This window comes from Thermobia domestica, chromosome 9 (assembly GCF_964235325.1).
Source record: "Thermobia domestica chromosome 9, izTheDome1.hap1.1, whole genome shotgun sequence".
NCBI classification, from domain to species: domain Eukaryota; kingdom Metazoa; phylum Arthropoda; class Insecta; order Zygentoma; family Lepismatidae; genus Thermobia; species Thermobia domestica.
The window spans coordinates 45,741,686-45,766,143 of NC_137462.1; the positions used below are offsets into that span (position 1 = coordinate 45,741,686).

The window sequence follows — 24,458 nt, forward strand, 5'->3', positions numbered from 1 at the left end:
TAAGGAACCTGAAATAGCAGAAGCGAAAGAGGACATCAGCACCGGCGGCCAAAAGAGAAGAAGAACATCAGAAACAGAAGATATGACATCACCGAGAAAACGGCAAAGAAAAAGCGAAAATGCAGATGTTGCCAGTGAAACAAATAGAAGGCCATCAAGAAATTCACGATTAAGTAAAGGAGAGACGATAAATGAGACTGCACTTCCTAAAACGACTCCTGCAAGAAGATCTCGTGGCCAAGTAGACGTTAGTTCACCTGTAGCTACAGAAACTGGCTCTTCGAGAACATCACGAAGTAGAGGCAGCGTCGTTAATACAGTGGATGAATCTACTTCAAGTACTGCTAGTCGAAATCAGCTACCGGAAAACGTGGTGGCAAAAAGGCTGATTCGGATACTGAGCAACCCAGTGGCCGAAGCCGTAGAAGTCAAGGGAGCACTGTCAGTCAGGAAACGACGACGAACGAGAGTCCTTCAGTGGGACGTCGATCTAATCGTCAAAGTAAGAAGAGCACAGAGGAAACAGCGTCTGTAAGTAGTGAGGGAACAGTGAGTGGTCGTAGATCAGGACGTCGAAGTACATCGGCAACAGAAAAGGATTCGACTGAGACTACCAAGGCAGAACCCATGACGAAACGTAAAGGTGTTAATCAGAAAATTGTGCCAGCAGCCAGTGGGAGACCTGTGAGAACCGCTAAGCGATCGTCAGGAAGAAACACGCCATCAGTAGACAGCTCTCAAACGGTGAGTATTTCTTATTAACCAATATTCTTACTTAACATACCACTTATAAAGATTAAGAGAGTGTAATTGTCTTGCTCCTGCTTTCGTATTTTTCCAGATATTTTCTGCTGCAAAGAAAGGCTTTGAAATCAGTTATAACATTTACTTAAAGCTGAGGGGGGGGTGGGGTGGCTCAGTGGTAGAGCGTTCACCTCCGGTGCTTGGGGTCCCTGGTTCGATCCCAGCTCGCGCCGTGTGGACTTTGTGGCGGACAAACACCGTGCTCGTGGGTTTTCTCGGTGTTCTCCCGTTTCCTTCCACTTTCTTCATTCCACCATTTCAATCATCTCTCATCATCACCGTCTCCTTTAGCGTAACCGGCATAACCGTGGGACGTAAAACTTAAAGATTTCATTTCATTTTGAAATATAATCTGGCGGCTCTCTATATCATAGGAACTACAAACGGCATGAATGGCCTTTTTCCATATAGCCGGTCCAGCAAGTTTGTAGAACAAGTATTACAAGAAATAAGTGGTGCGCACTTCTTGCCCATATCTCCCTATTTACAGCCAAAGTTGAAGCGATAGGCTTTCTTTATGATATGTGTGAAATTTCGTTTTTAGTTGGCAAATGTTACTTCGCTGTAAACGTAAAAAAACAAAAAATCCGCATTGTTAATACATTTACGCGTCTGGAATGGCAAATGGTAACTAGAAAAGAACGTTACACAATATGTTTTTTCTGGCAAACTCTGCAATACAAACTAAACCGTGATGATTGATATTTCTTTGACAGAGATGAACTGCGAGCGAGAAGGATAGTAATAAAGCTAATCGTGAAACTGGAAGTTTATTGAAATAAACAGACACCCCTGTTGCCACGAGCCCTTAATTTGCGCACCGGAGCAAATCTGGTGATAACATATTTCTTTGAAACCCGAACCAATCTTCAAAAACTAATTTCATATTCGTTATCAGGACCCTAAAATTAGTAAGAATTGGTTACTTTCATCACCGAAGCTTTTTCATTGTTGACCTTGTATTTCCCAAACTTTCTACAGTTTGTAAAAGATACTTGTAATGCAGCAAACTTAAATGTGCACTAAAGGTAAAATGTACATTTAATTCTCTTTCAAATGATTTTTCTTTGAAATCAGTATCTTCAAAAAATAGAGTAGTTCAGCGTTTAACTGAAACGTTTGTAAAGTGCAAATTACACTTACGTGTTTACAAAAAATGGGCACTCAAAGAAAAACTGAATATCTAAAAAATGAATAAATGCTTCTCTTCAACTTTAAATATACTACAATTGTGTACGAAAGAAAAAAATATTCTGAGCAACCTTTTAATCTGAAATTGAGTGATTTCAAATGGATTGACTGTTACCGTTACTGTGGCAGTATGGAGTATGGATCGAAACCGTGACTGTTATGAAATATCAGATAAAAGTTCATGCTCTTAAAGATATCCAGAAGTTATCCCACTTTGCTTTATGTCGTATATTTTATACAAAACTTTCTATTAACTACCAGAAATTTTTTAATTATACTTCTATTTGGGTGTGCCAACAGGACGCAAGTAGTGTAGACAGCGTAGGAGTGTCTCCGAGACGAGGCGGAAGGTCAAGTCGTGCTCAACAAAAAGGGGAAACTCTTAAAGTTATGTTCACTGGTTATAACGACAATGCTGATGAGGCTGTTGTCACTCAACTTGGTAAGTAAAAACAATGTTTGTACTTACATGTAGTGCATCCGCAAGATTACCTTTATTGGATATGAAAATATACACGCAGTTTCGTTTTCATTTCACTTTTTCTTAGAGCGCTAAATACAAACGTAAAATTTCTTTAGGGATACAGAGGAAAATTATTATTATTATCATCATCATCATCATCATCATCATCATGGATATTCTGCCAGTGTTGGCAGATCACCTTTCGCAACAGAAGCTTTTATGCTCCACGATCTTGAGCTAACTTTTTCGTCTTCATGCACGATTTTTCTGTTTTGATATCGTGCATTTATTGTGGTCTCCTTCGCCCTCTGTTTCTCTTTCCTCCCACCATACCTTCTATCACGTCCCTCTTGATATAGTTCCTTCTTAGCCAATGTCCCAACCAATTTCTCTTCCTCTTCTTCATAATATCTAAAATTGTCCTTTTCTCCCCCACCATTTCTAAGACCCTCTCATTAATTTTCCACTCAACCCACATACTTCTCTCCATTCTTTACGCCCAGATTTCGAAAGCTTACAGTGCTCCTTCTTCATTTTTGCATAATGTCCATGTTTCTGACCCATACAGTACAATACTCCACACGAAGCATTTTATGAGTTTTTCTCAACTATTTATTCAAGGTCCTACAAAATAGACTTTTCTTCCTATTAAAAGCTTCTCTTGCCATTCCTATCCATGTTTTTTTGCACTGCATATCATCAGTAATAATACTAAAGTGCTTTAAAATGTGTATTACAATGTACACTCATGTCCAAAATTATTGTCGCATGTCTATAAATATGTTGTTCTATAGGAATATAATTTGATAACGATTTCGCCCTGTATTTCTTATAATGTTAGTATGTGTATAATCGTCAAAGACATGTATGTGGCAAATTTCATGTCAAAAGAGCAGTAAATAAGAATAAAATGAAAATAAAATTTTCTTGTCCATTTAGCAGCATTGTATTTTACTCATTATAACTTTCGTATTTATAACTCTTTTCCTATGAAATTTACCACAACTATACATTTCCCGATTATACACATAATATCAGTAATGCAAGTACCCTGCAAAATTATTATCAAATTATATTCCTACAATAAGACAGTTATAGATATGCGACAATAATTTTGGACATGAGTGTACATGTCGCATTTGAAAATTTCTGTTTATTTCAATGTGATAAACTGACAGTAGAAGAGGAGAAAATTTGTTTTCCAAAATAACTAGGTCGTACCGAAAATAGCAAATGACGAGTAATAAGAAAGAAGTCAGTGATTAGTGACACAATTGGAGAAATATTTTGACGGAATGAGGTAGATAGACTTCTAGTGTTGTATGAATTAACTGTTACAAACATTTGTTCTCATTTCTCTTTTAAAGTATATTTTAGTTTTAACTATAAATGGGCAAACTTGTTTTTTGTAAAAACCGAAAACTGGCATTACGGTTTTACACTGAAACAGGTTTCACCGAAGCTAGTATCCTTTGTTGCTCTTGTAGTACTCATTTCCAAACAAGTTAATGGGAAAGAAAAAAAGTTAGAAAACTGAACCGTTTTAAAACTGAAGCCAGTTTTTGTGCCGATTACTAACAGGGACATAAGAACAATGCACAGAATGTTCGACTGTTCTTATTACTGAGAACTTCCAGATAGCTATATTCACAACATAATCTCGTTTATTCTAGAGCTTATTGTGAAATATTGTAGCCGTGGATTCTTGTAAGTATTGATAATCTTTCCAGTGCTGTGTTTTCAGGGAGAGAAGCAAAGTAGGGAAATGCACCAAGTCTAGTTTTTCCAGCAGAATAGGGCAGCAGAGCAGCAAAGAAATGCAAGGCATGAAAAACTGTAATGTCTGTAGATTTCACTTTGTTTTGATTTCATTATGATAAAGTTTGAAGCAAGTCTAAATGTTCATTTTACCGTCGGTTGTTATTATTATTATTATTATTATTATTATTATTCTTTCAATTCAATATTTCAGGCGGGACTGTTGTGGAGGACCCAAGTGACTGTGCAGTACTAGTAACAGACAAAATTCGAAGAACGTACAAATTTTTATGTATTATGGCTCAAGGAAAGCCTATTGTTTCTCCCAAATGGATAGCTCAGTGCAAGAAATCATCATCATTTGTTGGTAAGTACTACTGTCGAGTAACGCAGCATCTGCAGGCTACTCGGTATAGAACTATTAGTATGTCACCTTGGGATTGTACATTTTATGAATATGAACTTCGCAGTGCATATAAATGAAGCATTTACATTGGCACAATGAACAACAAAAGAAAAAAAAGACAAGGAGAATCTATAGACTTGTGTCCGTTGGGAACATATTCTTTATCAGCGCCTACACGTGCGGCAACCAGCTAAACAATGTTTCTGAGGGGTTGCATTGTAACGCATACTTGCTATAGCTTGCTAATTTTTAGAAAATCGAATAAAGTTATAATTGAATGCACTTTTGAACTGTGGATTTGTAGCTTCACGTTCATTGAGGAATTAGATTCTTTAGAGCAACATTTCTCAAACTTTCTTCAAGTGGGAATCGTTTATTAGTCAGAATCGGCTAAAGGACCACTCTAATCTTGTCTTCTTATTAAGCAAGTTTATCGTTTTTTTCTTTTGTTCGTTTTAGCACGTACACCTTATGTGTTTATATTTTTATAATAGTATTAACTACAGTTCCCTTAATTTTGTTATCAATAGAAGAAAATGCATACTGTAGTTTTTCTTAATAATTAAATGCTATGAAGAATACAATAATACCTCTACCGTCTCTCTCAGCCTTAAAGGTATAATTGTGGGGCGTTAAACTGAAAGATTTCATTTGCAGTAATAACTCTATATAAGCTCTTAAAATTTCTACTAGCTGAACCTGCGCTCTCTACACAGCGGATCATTCACATATGAGCATTAATCTCTTGGTCATTTCTCACATGTGTACATGTCCCTTTATAGACACAAGTGGAGGACGTCTTGATAATCGGCAAAGGGGAGATTTCTTTCAATATCTCACACCGTTTGCAAGATTTGAGTCTACTTTCGGTTGGAGTTTCTAATTCACACATGATCAGTGTTTTCTTTCTTCTTGCATGCAGTATGTAATAAGCAAATACGTTACACACACAGTTAATTATAATGTCAGTGATATACGGTGTTCATTGGATAAAATACTCCAAACAATAAAGATTCATCGGAGACTGGAGAAATGGTTATCCTTCGTTTTTCATTATAATTTGGCCATGAAACAAACGCCGGAAAGATATACTAACTCCATTTACAAATGCGTGATGTTGGAATGTATAACTCGTAGGATATTATATTTTACTTTTTAAAAGTTCAATACGTCCTACCTCTAAAAAATGTAATAAAGAGATAACGGCCATTTTTTTTTTAAAAATAAATATTCACTTAGAACTGAAGAATCTACACAAAATTTGAAATCGATGAGTGAAAACATCTTTCTAGAGCTTGTGGTTTCCGAGACATTATGGTCAACAGAATTGGCCACAACATGTAAACGTCCACAAACATATAATTTTCTTTGACCACAAACATATATAAATATAGCATTTTCATATATAGGTAAACCTTACCTTATTAAATTGTGTAATATATATGTACTTGAGACTCTCAGCTAGAGTGTGTGTGATACAGAGTTCAAAGACAATTGAGGACAGACCTCGAAGACTTAAAGACTTAAAGACTTTGTGCTTGGTGTTTCAGTCCCCTCTTGAAATTAGAAGGAAAACTAAAGAATAGCTTAATAAAATTCACACAGAATCCGGAACTGCCGTCGTCTTACGTGAGACAGTTCGACATGAAGCCCGCATGCCTTCCTGTGTGTAACAAAACCTATATTTTACCACTCAAGACATTTTTTAAATACTTATTAAGCGTTGATTTGATATAGCCTTTGCTATTTGAGTAATTAACATTTACGATATTTCGTCAAACCATATTATCCTCTCAGATTCGGTATTTTCTACCTTCCTTCCTAAAAGTTTCTTATGTCGAAACCCTATGTTTTTCAGTATTCTTTCCATCCGTGAATAAACTATTTTTTCGTAACGAATCACGCAGAAAATTTAAAGTTGGATACTTCCTTTGTTGGTACTATCTGTAAACGTGGGGTCGAATTGGATCCTTCTTGAAGTCATGTAAGGTTGATTTGAGACTTGCTCGTGACTTTTCATACATACATACATATATATATCAAGTGTTGTAAGTGATAGCGAAAAGAATCGTTAGTGTTTTCGAATTTTTCTGCAGTAACGCGAATAATAATTCATTCACTGATTTTCAAGATTCGAAGTGCGCTCGAGCATCTGTTGTACGAGACAAAAAGGGGCTTACAAAAGGAAGACAAAATTTATCTTTCTTTTGTAAACACATTACGTACCAACTGTTTACAATGAGAATTATAAATAATTTTGAAAACACTTAAAACAGTATAAACAGACATTACTATGTGATAGAAACAACTATTGGCAAAAGAATCAATCTAACTATCGCTAACAGGGCGGTCAATGACCTTGGTTGCCTAGAAACAGCGTGAAAGAGTAGTACAGTGATCGGCGATCAACGCTCCTTTTTGTTTCGTTTACAACACGTGTAACTATCTGTCAGTGGCCAGTTTTCGTAGTTGTTATTCTACTGGAATAATTGTTTACCGTATGTATTTATGCACCATGTATGCACATGTATAGATTGTTCATTATCCTCTTATACAGTTTCAGAAACTCAAAGTCATGGTCCCTTTCCCCCCAAAACCGCAAAATAGCAATCAAATAACGCTAGCGGACAACTCTCCCGCTTGCAAAACCGATCCATCAATGCTTGTACGACGTTGCCTAATGTCTTTCCAAATTGTCAAGGAAGGGCTGGCCGGTTAATTTTTAAAAAAATAAAAAATAAAAATAAAAACAAAACTTTTCTTTTACTTTCCTGTAACTTGAAGTAAACATTTTTCTGCGAAGCTAGAGCAATGTAACACAATAAGCATAAACGTCTCCCTTAAACACTGATTAAATACTATAGCAATAGAATACAAGCGTTATATAAATAGTAACTATTGACTAGCAAAACCTAAGGAACATACTGTAATAGACGCACTCTCCAATTTTGATAAACATTGAAGCCTACTGTGTAACACAGTTCAAATACTATTACTAATATAATAAGAAATACGTCTGATATAGTGGTGTTCACGAGTCGACACGAGAAATAGGGTTTCCTTATCTAAATTTTGTAAGTCATATCTCGTCTCCCTTCTCAAAGAATTTTTTCTCTAGTTTCTGTTTTATTTCTGTTCTCTAGTTTCTAGATTATATATAGAATTTTTTTCTATATATAATCACAACCTGCAACACACTATCGAAACCGGAAGTGGTTCAATTTATAGTACTTCTGGTTTCAATACTGATTTTCATAGAGCAAGAGCTGGAAAAGATATTGAGAAGCACATTTTTGCAATCTATTCAGAGTCCCAAGAATAGGTTTTCTCTATACCCTCCCTTAATCCTCTATTCAAACTAGAAATGATCCAAATTAACGATTTTGGATTCAACATTTCGCCACAGAATAAAACTGTAAAGAATAGCGAGAAATGTTTTATATATATATATGGACTCAGGAACAGGTTCTTTCTTTGATATTATTCCTCTATTACAATCAGTGGTTGTAGATGTAGCCGACTACTTCGAAGTTTTGAGTATTGTATTCGGATGGTTTGGAAGTATTCCATAGTTTCAATTGTGAAACAACATTCACTTGTCTTAATTTCATCTAGAAGTTAGCAGAATCCCTCAGCGTAACGACAAGTTCATGAAGGGAATGATAAACATTCAAACCATGCTTATCATTGAAGTATATGGTGTAATGTCTTGAGTATCTTTAAAAAATTGATAAATGTTTTACACTGTGTTCGTATAATCATTTTATCAATTAATGATTTTATGTTATGATTCATGTATCAATAAAACAAAGTTTGAGAACCAAGACTGGGATAAACTAGAGTTGCCCGCCAGACTCGTGAAATTTATCGTCTCGTCTCGATTCTAGTCTCGAAAATGAGACGAGAATTGTCATTTTCCTAATGTCGTCTCGAATTTAAAATATACTTCTCATCTCGGGGGCAACACTAGTCTAATACTATATATCCTAACAATAAATTACGCTTAATTAGCCGTGTAGGGAAGACGTAGAATTAAAGCAACACTAGGAAAAATTCTAGGAACTAGTGAAAAAAATATAAAATTAAAAAGTTCCAATAGCATTTGGCTGAAATATAAATTAAAAATGAACATCTGCGTGAAGTCATGTTACTGTGCTTTTGTCATAATTATGATGGTTTATTTCCTGGTCTGCACAATTCTAATTGCTTGTTTCTTAAAGTCATTATAGATCCACTAGTTAATAAAAGAATCATGTGTGCTCATTTAAAACCTACTTAGGGAATCTGTAGGACAAACTAGATACTTAAATATGGATAATAATAATTATTATCAATCGCTAACCACTTCTCTATATATTAGCAGTTTTGCAACCATTTCCTCGTATACAAAATTCTTAGGTTATGTTTTAATGTAGTTTAAAAAAAAAGAAAGAAAAAGACCTCTAGAAATAACACAAAAGGGAAAATGTGGCAACAACAGATCTGTCACCCTCACCGACTTTCCTTCGACCAGCCATAAATAAGCCCCCATACTGAGTTTGGTGACATCCTCCACTACCCACGGTGTGTCGGCATCGGACAGCAACTGTATACCAGGATAGCGGACGTACTATATGTAAACTCGTATATACTGTTGGTGTCTATCATATTGAGTTCGCTTAACATTGATACACATAGTTCCAATGGTGACGCATATAATCCTAACAGTGACTTACAGAACTATAATATTTGATTGTTTCAGTGATCATTTTAATATTTGGTGTCGTTTTGCAATAGTATTCTTTGTAATATGATGTTAAGTTGAAAAATCCTGTACGAAAGAGATAACAGGTAATACAAAATTTTGAAAATTTGGAGATGCTTCTTATGTTTCAAAGTATCTTGTATCATCTTTACAATGTACAGTTACAGATTAAAATCAGTAACCAGGAAGATGGTTTTTTTTTTTTTTTTTTTTTTCATTTCGTTTTTTGTTTAGACTTATTTTATAACTAAAGCGAAACTCCGATGCCAAACTGTATAATTCGTGGTACATAAGATAAAAAAATCTAGTATGCGGGTTATTATTGAATATTGCACTATTTAATGAAAAATCAAGCGTATATTTGTTTTATGTTAATGTAAATAATTATAATGTTCATTACTAGGTTTTAATATGTATATATGTTTGCAGATCCATGGAGCTGTCTTGTGGAAGACAAAGAGATGGAGAAGAAGTATAATTTTAATCTGAAGAAGAGTTTAGCGAAGGCCAAACAAACCCCGTTGTTGACGGGATACAGTGTATTTGTCACTCAGGATGTGAGACCTAATCCTAATGAGATGAAGGGTAAGGATGTATTTCACGCACCCTTAATAGAAACAGTATGAGGTACAGTATTAATGCCCGTTGCTGCCAATGTTTCTTTTTTTGTAGGAGGAACATATAATTAAAAATACAGAAGGTTGAGTCGCGGTGAGCATTATCGATCAAGGTCAACACACAGTTACGAGCATACAATACTCTTTCGCGTCATAAGAGTACGGTGTGTGCATAGTGGCTTCCATGGTGATCAGGTTTTGAAAAGGATGTTCCAAGGCACTTTTCCGTGTCAAATTTTGTGTGCCTAAAATTCAAAAACAGTGCAAAGAAAACGAATGTACCATAGCATCGACTACTCTTAAGAACATAATTAAGCAATATAAAACCCAAGAAGTTCCAGGCAAAATTAAGAGTGTCGAATGCGATTGTGCAGTCTAGTGACTCCTCGTCTGAGAAGTTACTTCGAATGGCTCTTCAGAAAAATCCACTTAAAAATGTGTGGTAACCAAACGACTACATGCGTCGCAGTGAACTGTACACTGCGCGACAAAGTAAATCTCCGGAAGTAATTTAAAGACAGGTGACATAACTTGAATGATGCCGAGCGTTGAGAGAGAAAGACTTAACTGCAGACGCCTCTACGAGTGTAATCTATTCGATGACAAGCGGAAGTTCGTTGCTACGCTGAATAAAGTTTGAATTTATCTATCCGATTGTGATCAAATTCTCACCTAACCTGTAGCACATTCCACGCCAACCAACAATCCCGTGCAGAAGTCATCCGTCGTTGCAAGGCAACTTTCTCGAAAGGATTTATAATCGTCGCCTGTAACGAAAGATACAGTATTCACCAAATGCCTAAAAACTTAAATCAACTTCGCATACTACCAACCACATACTGACACCTGTTTATACAGAGGACCTACCTTGTGTGCATGCAAATGCGATAAATCAAATCTGCTTGCATCAAGGCAAGGCCTCACCATTCAACGCAGAGATTTCTACAAGTGGAGACAACTATTGGCATTGAGGTTCTTCCATTTGATGACATACCGCTGAAGTCACCACATGCTAGCCGTATGAATTTCTGCGGGTTTGGATTCCTGAAGAGAGCACTTTCCTTGCATCGTGTGGCCAATTTCCAAGGCCTATAAAAAGGAATGCACAAGATTCCCCTTGCACAAGACGGTTACATAGAGGTCAACAAATGGCAGCACCATGGTTTTTAGACTATTAGGGAGGTACTAGTATTATGAAGTAGCGAACTTCGAACTAAGAAGCAAGAAGTAACAGCAGTGGGATCTGTTAAGCGGATCTACACAAACCTTCATGTGCTGTAAAGCCAGGAAAACAATGTAATTTAGAACATGTACCAAAGATATGGTATACTATTCAGGTTTCAAGCCTCAAAGCTTAATGCAGGGTCACGAAGGTCATGAAAAAGTCACGAAATCAGAAAACTGTCATAAAAGTCAAGAAATATAGCTTTCGAGTCACTTTTATATATATATATATATATATATATATATATATATATATATATATATATATATATATATATATATATATATATATATATATATATATATATCTGTACAAATATAAGTACAGACTGGAAAATTTTGTTCTATAAAACGTTACAATTCACCACCAGAAACGTTTATGGTTGACTTTAGACGCTACCAAATCGCAAGCAAAGTACGCTTCTGTCGCATGCGTGTAAATTCGGCTTAATTCGCACCCAAATTCGCTCTTGAGAATGTTACGAAATTGTATAATTTGGCGGAAAAAAAAAAGATATTTGAGTAAACACCCTGTTAATGTAGAGATGGAAAAAAAAAAAAAGTAGTGAGAAATATTAAAGAGAGGTACGGTTGTTAGTGTTGTCAATGCCTTATCACTTTTCCTTCACCAATTCAAAACTTTCCACCCACAAGAATACCACTAGAAAGGTTTAAAAGCGACTAGAAATCCATCAGATAAGAAAATGGAAAGCAGAAACTACAAATTTTTCGCAATGGATGGATTTGTATTCATTGACACTTAAATTACGCAGTTATATAAATAGTGTAGATGTGTAGAGTGGTATACTTTAAAAATTGAGAAGTAGAGCGAGTGACACTTGACTCGGAGAGTTCAGGTGATTTTATATTTTTCTTTCTAAAATGTAAATTTAATTACTAACTTCCACAATTAACTTCGTACATAGAGTAAAATGACATTCGTTAATGGCACGACTTTCTTTCGTGCGGCACAGTATCAGATATATAACCGAAATCGCAGGGGCCATTTGTTTGTCAGGAACTATACGTTATACTATGGGCGGGAATCAACTCCCTATTAAAAATTGTTTATCACTTTTTTAAAAAAAATACTTAACCAATTTTCATGAAACAAAAAGCATTCTGTTCCTTACAGTGGTAGAATTGTTATACATTGCTAAAATTGACATAAGCATTACATTATTCAGTAATTTTCGTAAACTTTTAGGTATGTTTCCGACCAGACTTCTGCAGATGCTTCAGCGGCACGTTTGTCAGAACTTGGCGAATTCATTCCTCCACCTGATGTGTGGTAAATTTCCTCTTTCGCCCACCCCCAGAAGAAGTCGCAGGGCGTTAGGTTATGACTCCTTGCTGGCTATTCAAGGGGGACCACGTCCTCCCAACGAGTCCGCGAAAATGAGGCGGACCTCAGCTAGGTCTTGTAATTGTCCAACGTGCATAGAATACCGTGAACATAATCTTCAAGCATAGCAAAGTACTGTTCCGCATTCATTTCATTTCATTCGAATGACGTATGGACCCACAACTTGGTGGTGCGCGAATGTCATGTCGCACCACACTGTGACCTTTATGCATATGCGAAGTTGACTTTTTTCAGCAAACACCCTCAGACCCTCTCCTGCCCAATAATAACAATTATGCCGATTAACAATTCCTTCCCTCCCCCCAATGTGTAATCTGACTACAGGATATTATCAAAAAGATCGGACCAGTCTCCATACCAAGGAAGCATCATCTCCCTATATCCCAACTGATGATCACAGTCTTCCGGCGATAGTTCCTGGCAGTAACATGGTTTCTATGGACGAAACTTCGATTCTTCCTTCAGAACAGTTCGGATTGTGTGTCTTGTGAAACCATTTTCGCGACGTGGGTGTCTTCGTGATTTCTAAGGAATTCAGTAAACATTTCCTGAAATACTCCCTGGATGTTGAAGGGCGACAATATCTTCCTAATATCTGCTATAGAACCAGAGTCTGTTAGCGTCGAATGGCAATTCCTTACGATTTTTGCATTTACCGAGGCACGAGGTCCTTTCACACTTTTCCACCATCTCTGTACTTGTACCATGGACTGTCATATTTTGTATCGGGATGTTAGCTGAGTCTGCTCACGCATGGTTAGACGTTGCGCCATAATCCTACAATGATGTAAATGAGATATTATATAGTAAATTTTTTCGTCGTCTAGATCAAAATGTTTTTGTTTCAAAAAAAAAAAAAAAAAAAAAAAAAGTATACACTAAAAATAGTTATAAACAATTTTCAATAGAAGTTATTCCCGTCTACCTTATATTCATATTAATATGTATATATTCATTTTCAGGCATTATACAAAGTTCTGGAGGCGAATTTTTAACCCGTCCACCAACCAACTGGCCAGAGAAAAGTTTCATTATTTCCTGCAATAAAAACAAATCATCTTGGGGAAAACTTCAGTCAAAGGGAAAGAATCTTCCAATCGTCGATGCAGAAATTTTACTCTCAGGCATTCTTCAGCAGCGCCTCGACCTCAAAACACATCTTTTGAAGTGAGTGATCATCGCATTTCATTGGAAAACAAAAGAATCACATCAATTCCATTGGAGTCAAGTGGACCATCTTTCCAACATTCGCGAGTGGTTTATGAAGAAAGAAAAAAAATAAATCAGTGAAAAACAAACTTGGAATGTATAGTGAAAAATATCGACCTAAAACATCGTGTCGTACACTTCCTGTGTATTTTGTATGCGTGTCTGTGCGTGAAATGGAACTATGAAATAGAAAAGGAAAAAAAGATAAGTTTTTAAAAACACTAGGAAAGACTGACATTTTTTTATTATTAAGTCATTTTTTTAAAAAAAGTGAGTCATTTCGACAACTTGAGTTTTACTTTTTTTCTTCCTACTCCTCCCCCCTTTCCCATTGTGTATGATTGTGTGTGTGTGGGTGTACATACACGAGTGTTTTATACTTTTTTCTTTCTATTGATGTAAATAATGGAAATCTTTTGTAAATGGAGAACTTCGTCATGGTATTAGGGATAAGTCGTAATTAGGGTCAAATAATCATGTAGCCGCTGTACAAAACACTGGGCTTAATGATATATTAAGGGAAAAGAAGATGCATTCATGTATAAAGAATGAAATGAAGTTACCAAATTTTCTTTTTAAAAAAATATGTTTAGGTATGCACTGAGTGTATAACTTTTCAGTTGACTTAACAATGAAAAGAATACGATTTTACTTTTTCATTTTCATGTATTGAAGATAATTCAAGTTTGGATATGAGCATGCCACTAATAGCATTCGTGATGTATAAGTTTCTGTAATTGTTCAACGATAAACACCACTACTGTACTGAACTACAATATTATCCTCAGTGTTGTATCCAAATAGTTAACAGGGCTTAGCCAAGAGACAGATCTAACATGGTTGCGAGATTTCATTTAGCGCTAAGAGTTACGTGAATTGTGCATGAATGTTTGTTTTTGGCTTGTGTTTATCTAAGATTCGAGTAATATCCGGTAAGCGAAATGTTTGGAAAACAGCTCATCTTGCCGTTAGGATTTGGGGCATTATATTGGAGTATTTGATGTGCATTTATATAACTTAATTCAAGCTAAACAAATTCAGTCATCTGACAGTGAACGGCAAAATCTCGAGATGCAGAGAAAGATTTGGTGTGGTGGTAAATCTTATCTAGCCTCTGTTTACATTCCCTTTTCGTACAATCATGATTTTGAAATACTGTAATAAATGAAGCTCTAAGAAAAATGTCATATACACCTTGAGGAAAGTGGCTTAAAATATACTTAAATAAATTTATTTAGAGGTTATGAATAAAGGTATCACCAAAGGGGATCACTTTTTAACGTAAAGTGTATTATGTATGAGAATAATCATTCTTGTAACCAGTGGTGGCTCTTGAGGGAAGGAACATCGAAAAAAAAAACTTAAATTTTATCATTACATGCTATGTTTTTGAAGCTGCTCGAAACATTCTTCCTTTAGCATGTAGCGACAACATTTAAATTTTTACAGATGTGACCTCTCTCTCTCATGAGGCGCCAATGCTTATAGCCTTGATTCGCTCATGTTTAATCGAACAACTGCTGTTTAAAATGAATGAGAAAAGGGACATTTTATATGCTGTGTACATAGATTTCCAGGAAAAAAAAAAAAACAGCACATTCAGACATATATTGTATATGTGTATTCTTGAAAAAATAGGAATTATGGAAGAAGTACACATAATGTTTTTCGTTTTGTAGATGTATATAGTTTTACATATCAAGATTAGAATGTAAAAAAAAAAAATGAATGTGCCATGTAGTACTTTTTTTTTTTTTTGTTTGTTTCTTGTTTGTATTGACTGTTCGATTCGATTGTTCGTAACAGAAATCTTAGCTTGAGGTATATTGGAGAAGAAAAACATTCCCGTAGATATAATAATGTATCCAGGATCGCAAATGTGTATTTCATTCCAAGATACTAGGAAGTTTGATTATAGTGATTTTCAATATTTGAAGGATATATTCGGAAACATACACAGGCTAGTGAAAGTGAAAAAAAGTTTCAGGAGAAACTTGTAATAATTGGATTTTTTTTTTTAAATAAGCAAAGAAAAAAGTTAGAATCTTGATCGTGTTCATAATAACTTGAACACTTTCAGCTGTTTGCTTTTAATGTGTAGATAGTATTGCAGAGAGACAACACGTACATTATTCTTCGTTCGTTTGATTTTTTTAAAATTGTTTTTCAACATGCTGAGTACGAGTAGAAAACTTCCAGAAGGAACGTGGGTGATCATATGACTGAAGTTTGTCAGCACCAAAGTTGCTCAACGTTCATATACAAAGTTAAATTCAATTATTACTATTACTATATATATCTGCCTTGAGTCTTCTAGCAAGATAGTCGAAGAATATGTACAGTTATAATATATAGACTCATATTCAAAAGGGAATTTTCTCTTTTAATTTTCAAACTTTAGATGTTAGTGGTCTGATTTCATTATAGTTTTCTGTAAATTCCGTACTACGGAATCCTTGCCAATTTTTATTTTAATCTTACCGAATCTCCTTTGTAACATGCTTGTATAGGCTATTAAAAAAATCCCTCTGTAATAGTATTCATTTTGTTAGTGTCTTCTGAATGAACTACAATATAGTATTATATATTTTTTAAAAATAAAATTACGTTATTGCGTTCTGTTAATTGTTCATCTCTGTAAGGAGGCTTGCGTTAGTTCTGATATTTGTAAGAGAGTAAGTTGTATTAGCAGTTTTTTCCTCTAGCATACATAAGGAGAGATTTGGTAAGGAGAGGTTTGATGTACAGTAGAATTGTCTTAAACCATTTAGCGTTACAGAGAAAGAAGAACCAAAAACATTTTATTATTTAATGTCGGAGAATATTTTGTTGTAGATTTGGATTCTGGATGAGTTAAGTTTAGATGATAGAGAAAATTATGCAGATTAATTATAAGAATGTTCTCAAATACAGTTATTTTGTTTTGATATTTGCTGAAGAAAACGTTATAGAAGAGGATGAGGAACTGGTCTGTGTTGAGTCTAATGAACTGCTATTAAAAGTAAAAATACACAAAGCTGCCAACTTGTTCTCCTGTCTCTCCAAATAAATCTTCAATCTGTGTAGTTTTAAAATACAATCTGGATACTTATTCGTAATCATGTTAGATTATATTTGAAGATAATTTTGAATGTCCTTTTCAATAATACTTTCTCCCTTTTTGTGTAGTTCTCAAATTAGTTTTATGTTGTAAACATAAGTGGGAAAGTGTATCTAGGTTTTGCAGTCGAAGTTTCAGTGATCAACAAGAACGAAGAAAAGCCAAATAATGAGATTCCTTTTGGACTTAAATAAAGTAACAAGTGTTGCGCATAATATTACTAAAGTAATTATTAGTAAGTTATGGTATTTTTATTTGCATATAAGAAAACTTGACTAAATATTGAGTCATTACTTTTTTTTTTTTTTTTTTTTTTTTTGCCTGATAAATTATTTTGTGTGTTCATCATGTGTTATGAATCACGTGTAATGAAATCATTTGTTTCGATTATAAACATGTGGAGAAAGTGCTTTTGTAAAATAGTCTACAAATTTATAATGAATTAACTGTCGAGAAGGACATTGCTGAAAGTGCACTTGCCACATACGTATTCATAATTTACGGTTTTGCTTGTACAATTTCAGTTCATATGTGTGCATAATTCTAATTATTTCCTTATTCTAGTCGTAGGATGATGCTGTAACTTAATTGTGAACATGTTCAGCAAACAGGGCAAATTATTTTTGGGCTATAAATTTTGTAATCTTTTTGAAAGAAATATGGGTCACCTACCTCTTTAAAAGCTGTGTTTAGGTTTGAAATGAGGATGTTAGAACAGCCAATACAGAAAACTCATTTTGTTTTAGTCAGTTCCAATCATGGATAAAAGTATGAGCGTACAGAACTTATTTCTTTTCAAAGAGCTGTGAGTGGCTGGATCTTTCTTTCTCCCCCCCCTTTTTTTTTTCTTTTAAAATAGTGATTGAGATAGCCAAATTATTGAATTGTGGAAAGAAATTGCGTTCTTTTCAAGCTTAAGAATGTTCGACAAATTTTAAAACGCATTGCTTTACTATTTCAAACTGCTGTGATCAATTAGAATAGCTAGTGTTTTGATGATGATTCCCATGATGTGAACGTTTCGTAACCAACATTTGTTACGACATGATTCACTTACGGACATAATTACTTACTAGTGAAAAAATCTTGCAAAAGCACTGGCTGTGTGTGATCACAGCAATTGACAAATTCTTTTAATTTTGGAACTCTATAAGCGTGTTAAAGTGATCAAATTATGCATTTGTCGAGAAGAAATTTTTACTAAAATGACTACTCTTCGACATACTTATATAGTCAGCAAAACAAAATTTTAATGCTTTTCATTAAAACAGTTCTCAGAATTGTTATGGCAATATCAGTATACGTTAGACACATAGAGGTGTTTTTTCAGACTGTACGACAAAGAAATTAATGTGTTAGTCTACAAGGAGTGACCCACATAAATAAAGCAGTAGATGGTAATTTTGTGTTGGATTCCCGGAGACCAAAGCGCTGCCTAGCATAACTGGATAATGAATGAGAGCCTTTATTTCTGCGGACAGTTTTCAGTGTAGATGTGTATTGTGTAACGACTTCCTTTTTCATGCTCTGAACAATTGACAATTGGACAAGTGACATATTTTTTTTTTTTTTTTCGTACGTTATTTCAGTGTAATTATAAATTGTGCAGTACAACGAACACTCAGTTGTTTTCCGTGTTATGGCCCACATATGATCTTCCTTTATACGTGAATGCATTGTATGACAACTTTTCTTGTGCTGTTCTCTCTATCTCCTCTCTGTTATCATTCTTCGTAGTTTTTAGTACCAATTTTATGTCGGAAAGTAAATATATAAATATATATATATATAAATATAAATACATATATGAGAAACAAATTAATTGTTAACATTGCTATTGAAAAAAATAGATTTTTGTATTGGAAAAGAAAAGTATAAAAAATATTACTATATAAATATATATATATATATGTGCAATCAAATGAGTATTACTTAGTAGGAAATTTTTGCTAAGTGTGCTCCTTGCTTTCAGAAAATTAGCATAATTATATAAAAAAAAGATGAGAAAAGTTCTTTTATGTTTAGCTTATTCGTAAAATAAATGTGATAAAATAAAGTTCTCTGTTTGTGGTATGATTTATTATAATGCAAAGTTAATATTTCGAAATAAGACGCAACTTGCATATATATGTAAGGATCTTTCAAACAATCCATTGCTGATGTCATAAATAGTACATCTCACAACACTATATGAAGATCTTGTATTGATAACACAGGCCTGCATACGTGATTTGTAACTAAAGTAATGAGTCAAACTCAGCGAATTGGCAACACCGCATCTCCCTCCCCCCCATAAACACCATGCACACGTCAATATATCATGTAAGCTCAGTGTGAGTGACGATTCCTGCGTATTCGCTTGACTTGGATCCTTGTGATTTTTTTCTTATTGTGAAAACACTCTTCAAAGGTCACCACATGGGACGAAGGAAAACATCAAAGCGGCTGTAGATCAAACTAGCTGGAAGACCATCTCGCCATCTCAGTTCTAGCATTGTAAAGACTTGAAACATCGTTTCGTTTATAATGACACCACACACGCAGTTCGATTTATTTAAGATATATCGTAGTATATCTCATATAAAATATTGTTGTTACTTACTATCTTCAGTGATTACACACTATTTCCAATTACTTAAATGTACTACATTTCAAAATAATTATTAATTGCTTCACAGCAATTCAATACACTTCTAGATTACATGGCGCCCTGTTGGATTATATCTTTTTAATTACATATAAACAAATCCCTGATAAAAACTGTTACCATAGCAACCGGTTTACTGTCCTAACGACGAGTATAACATGTTTATCTAGCGTCAGAAACGTAAAACATTTATAAATCAAGATTATTCATGACATTTTTTTATAAAATTTCTTCTAATTTGTAGTTAGTGCCAGGTAAAATAGCACTTTTGCCCGGAATATTAAATAAGATAAAGAAGTAAATACATGTTATCGTTGTATAATGGCTCCCGAACTATAAGACTATGGGAAGAATCCTGGGGTCGTAATATAATTTACATAACACATATGTAGTTACCTTATTCTTTGAACTTACATTCGTATATAATATCCTAACTCTATATACTTGAGCTGACATAATTTATTGAGCACTTCCTTTAGGGCTACAATGATCAAATTTGGCATGATTGTAGCTTTCCGGAACTAAACCACAGGAAAATTGCCAAAAGTGAATATTTTTAATTTTTAGGGGGTCTAAAGAGGGGATGAAGAATTTTCCCATGTTATTTAAATGGGCCTTTTTTTGGACCTATAATCTCATGTTTTAGGTAGTTAGAATTGGAATATAAACTTGAAATTCGGTGTGCTTGTACGATTTCGTTAACACTGCCTAAGTAAATCAGTAAAAATAAAAAAAATCCAACTTTAGAGTGGTTTTATATGGAACTGAAAAATCTTTCCCATGTTATTTATATGGAACACCTTTTACACTCCCAAATTATTGAGCACTTCCTGTAGGGCTACAATGATTAAATTTAGCATGATTGTAGCTTTTCGGGACAAACCTACAGGAAAATTGCCAAAAGTGAATATTTTTAATTTTTAGAGGGTCTAAGGAGGGGATAAAAAATTTCCCCATGTTAGTTAAATGGACCTATAATCTCATGTTTTAGGTACATAGAATTGAAATAAAAACTTGAAATTCGGAATGCTTGTACGCCTGTATCATTTCAGGACTAACCGACAGGAAAATTGTCAAAAGTGAATATTTTTAATTTTTTAGGGGTCTAAAGGGGGATGAAGAAATTCCCATGTTATTTAAATGGGCGTTTTCTTGGAATACAAAATATTACCTTTTAGATAGTTGAAATAGGAAAAGAAACGATAGATTTGTGGGTTCGAGAGATGGGAGGCTGTAGGCCGAGCAGAGAGTGTGTGGAGGCTTAGTCCCCGGATGGACAGATTCAGGAAACATGAACAAATTCACAAAATTCACCATTGATGCAAAGGCCGATAGATAAGAAGTGCGAGGACGTAGGCCGAGCAGAGTCGGGGGTCTGGGGGCAGAGCTCCCAGTTAGCCAAATGCTAGTCGTATATAATAAAATTACAATTCATTAATACAATATGTTTTATTTCAATATTAGATTACTATATTTCATTCTATAATAATAATTCATTATTTTCATTTTATTCAATCGTCGGAGAGAAGGCAAGTGCAAAATTGAAAATTTAGTTATTTAATTAGGTCCCTGAATGAATTCTTTTCTTAATAATGGATTATAGTTATTGTTGTTAGAGCCAATATAAGTTGAAATACAACATGGCTGCGGCCGAACGGAAGAACACTGTTATAAAATTGGAAAACGTAATTCGTATGTCATGAACCAGAGTAAGAATCGCAATAAATAAAGGAAAAGAAAGAAACAATAATTAATAGCACATTAAAATTATACAGCGAAAAAAAATATTGTAATAAATTAACCAGAAGGATCAACATTATCTGTACTGACTGGATAATAGTTCTTGGAGAATAACCTTTTAACAACTTGCAACAATTTGTTTTTCATAGGCCAATTAAGATAACAGCTAATCAACATGAAAGTTTAGAGTATTGTTTCTAGTTTCTACATTTTTAAGTTCACGACATTGAGTTTCAGTTGCTGACGTGGTTTCAACCCGTCCCCCGCCAATAGGCGTTAGGTTGAAGTATTCCTGTGCGAGGCGTCACCTAAATCACATTGAACTGCACACTCTTGTGTAGAGTTGCGGGGAGAATTCACTTCATTTCTTGTTTGTGTCCTATTATAAAAATTTCTACCACCTATCCGATTCGTATCGTTACGAAATCTATTAGTGTTAATTAGATTAGGCTGATTGTACTTATTGTTTCTAAAAATTGTATTACCATTGGAATTAGGTTCATTTACATTACTGGTAAATCTAGAATTCCCTTTTTCATTGCTACTTTCAATTCTGTCTGAAATTTTATTAGTAAGCAAATAATAATAAAAATGACAATTCAGTGGTGGTCTATATTATAGTCCGTAAGTCTCAATTTACTTGTAGTCAATCTCTGAAGCCCGTAACTCGTTCTGCTTAACACCAAGTTTCCGATGTTTTTATTAAGTGATTTAGAAGTAGACAATGGTTGGTTTATTGATGACAGTTTAGCTTTTCTTGCAGAAGCGAGGCTATGTGAAACGTGACCCTACAGACTAACGGGATCCGAACTAGATGAGCTGCCACCGGGAATCGCATATTAAAAAAATGAATGGATGCTTGTCGTCAACTTCCTAAACATAGTACAACTTTATGTACAGAAATAGAAAATAATAAATTTTGTCAGCAATCTTTTAATCTAAAGTTAAACGATATCAAATGGTTTCACCGTACCCAAATCGAACCAGGAACCAGTGCTTTAGCCGCTTGGTTACGAAGGAACACCAAAGCATTAATAATTTTTTTTTTTTTTTAAATCTTACCGTCTCACGATTATGCTCTTTAAGTTAAAGGATTATGCTCTTTAAGTTAAACGATTATGCTCTTTAAGTTAAAGGATTATACTCTTTAAGTTAAAGGACATGGATGATCAATGGAAGTAAATGATCGTGAAATTAAATCTTCGTGCTCTCATCGGGAATCGAACCAAAAGGCACACGCGTTAGCTACTTTTTTCCTAAAAGTTTACAGATTTACCGAATGTTCCTAAGTAACTTACGTTTTTACCAAATTATCACTGTTTACATCTCGTTCTTCCGTTTCTTCCAAGAACGAAAGGGACACGAACACACAAACATCAAACATTCCAAAGGCGCTCCCACCCGGAATTGAACACGGGACCCTGTACACCAAAGGCGCACTGCCAACCACTGGACCAGCGGTGAGGACTATCGACTAGATAGGGGAAGGGCTACAAAAGCATTGATGATGACAATTATTATTATTGCTCATAATTTCGATATAACTTGATAAGCAGTTTAGCTATCAAATTTATTTATCACTAGTCATCGTAAAACTTTTTCATCACCATATGAGTTCTGTTGTCAAGTGTTATGGCTCTATATCTACAATTGATATAGTATTGAAAGAAATGAATCTACCTCAATGAATTGAGTTATTTACCTCAATATTAATGCTGTCCAAGTCGATTTGTCGGAAAATCGAGAATATTTTTTTTTCTTTTTCTTCACCGTGCAAACATTATTTAAGGTGAATGTGAACAGAAACAAAGAAACAATGTGGAAATAATGTGCAGAAATAGAAGTAGTACACTCGCATGTCTGAATGTGTTTAATTTGTGCTACAAAGTGGACACACTGTAGTAGGAGGCTGCTACACAAACAAGTTACATACACATGCATGGTATGCGCATTGCTTGCGTGAAAGGCATCTATGAGACTCATTTCCAGTATGCCTCAGCCCTGGTTTGAGTTCCGAAGTTGTTACATTAGTGACTGTAGATGCCAAACAGTATCTACACCACGACTGTAGATTTATTTGCATGATAAGGTATTGTCAGTATACGACAAAAAAGTTTGAACACGGATCATCTGGTTGATAGTCATATATTTACTACTGCCAAAACAAGGCCACGGAGGTTACATGTATTATAATATTTTCATCTCCTTTGTATCTCTAGCATCACTCCTGTTGAGCACGAGCGTGTCATAAGTAATAGGGGAGCTTAAAAAGGGAGCTTAAGTTTGCAAGGATAAGTCATAAGTCTTGCAATATTTTGGTACAGAACAAAGAAATCAGGTTAACATTCAAAGTATACCGCTCGTGTTGGACTGTCTGCAGTCACCGTCCTGCCAGTTCCTCGATTCCACGTCTTGTCTTTAGAGGCAAAACTTTCAGTCACCACTGTTTCCACCTGCTGCTGGTTGGTGAAGAATCCTGATTTCAGCAAGTTCACCATGGACCGAAGCAGATAGTAATACGAAGGGGCAAGGTCAGGACTATATATTCGGTGTGGCGCCAGTTTGATGCCATCAAATTTCTGAACTTTTCGTAGCGTTTTTTGAGCCGAGTGTGGTTTTGTGTTATCTTGCAACCAGGATGCGCATTCGGTTTATCCAATGCAAGATATTGTTGGCGTAATGCAGCCCCGCCAACTTTTCGGAATAATAAAAGTCGGCATTGATTATACGACTGTTAGGGACGAACTCGAAGTAAATTACCCCCTCGCAGTTCTACCACACACAGAGCAGGACTTTACGCTCGAAACGACTCTCTTTTACGACCGGTTCTGAAAGTTGACCCTTGCTGAACCCCAGTTTTTGCACATTTGGATTTCGGGAAAATACTCACTTTTCGTCGCGTGTGAAATCCATTTCAGGAAAGGGATATCGTGGATTTTGCAGCAGTTGTCGGCATACATCCATTCTCTGAGTATGAGCTCGGAAACAATGAGGCAGCTCCTGACAGTTTTCCCGAGTTTGTGAAGGTAGCTCATTACCGTGGACTAGGGTATGCCAATCTGGTTTCAAAATGGCCGTGTGCTGGTGGATAGCTTTTGCTCAATGGCTCGTCGTATGACCCCAGGACGACCGGACGGCTGATCTTCGACTTTTTTTTACAATCTGCACGAAATTTGTGGAAAAAATGAG

The 24,458-nt window shown here is 35.1% G+C and overlaps 2 protein-coding genes across 2 annotated transcripts in view; both read left to right on the top strand.

Annotated features, from left to right (window-relative positions):
- LOC145694630 (uncharacterized) overlaps nt 1-744 on the top strand; it is a gene marked incomplete in the record, with an annotated part of 79,597 nt that extends 78,853 nt beyond the window's left edge. The window contains 1 exon segment of the mRNA XM_081771037.1: nt 1-744. Coding sequence (XP_081627163.1) covers nt 1-535 — 535 coding nt within the window.
- mu2 (mutator 2) lies at nt 478-18,938 on the top strand. Its single transcript, XM_081771038.1, has 5 exons — nt 478-744; nt 2,296-2,437; nt 4,431-4,583; nt 9,796-9,951; nt 13,536-18,938. The coding sequence occupies exons 1-5, from the start codon at nt 628-630 to the stop codon at nt 13,742-13,744; spliced, it is 777 nt and encodes a 258-aa protein (XP_081627164.1). The 5' UTR covers nt 478-627; the 3' UTR covers nt 13,745-18,938.
- Nucleotides 18,939-24,458: the final 5,520 nt, after the last annotated feature.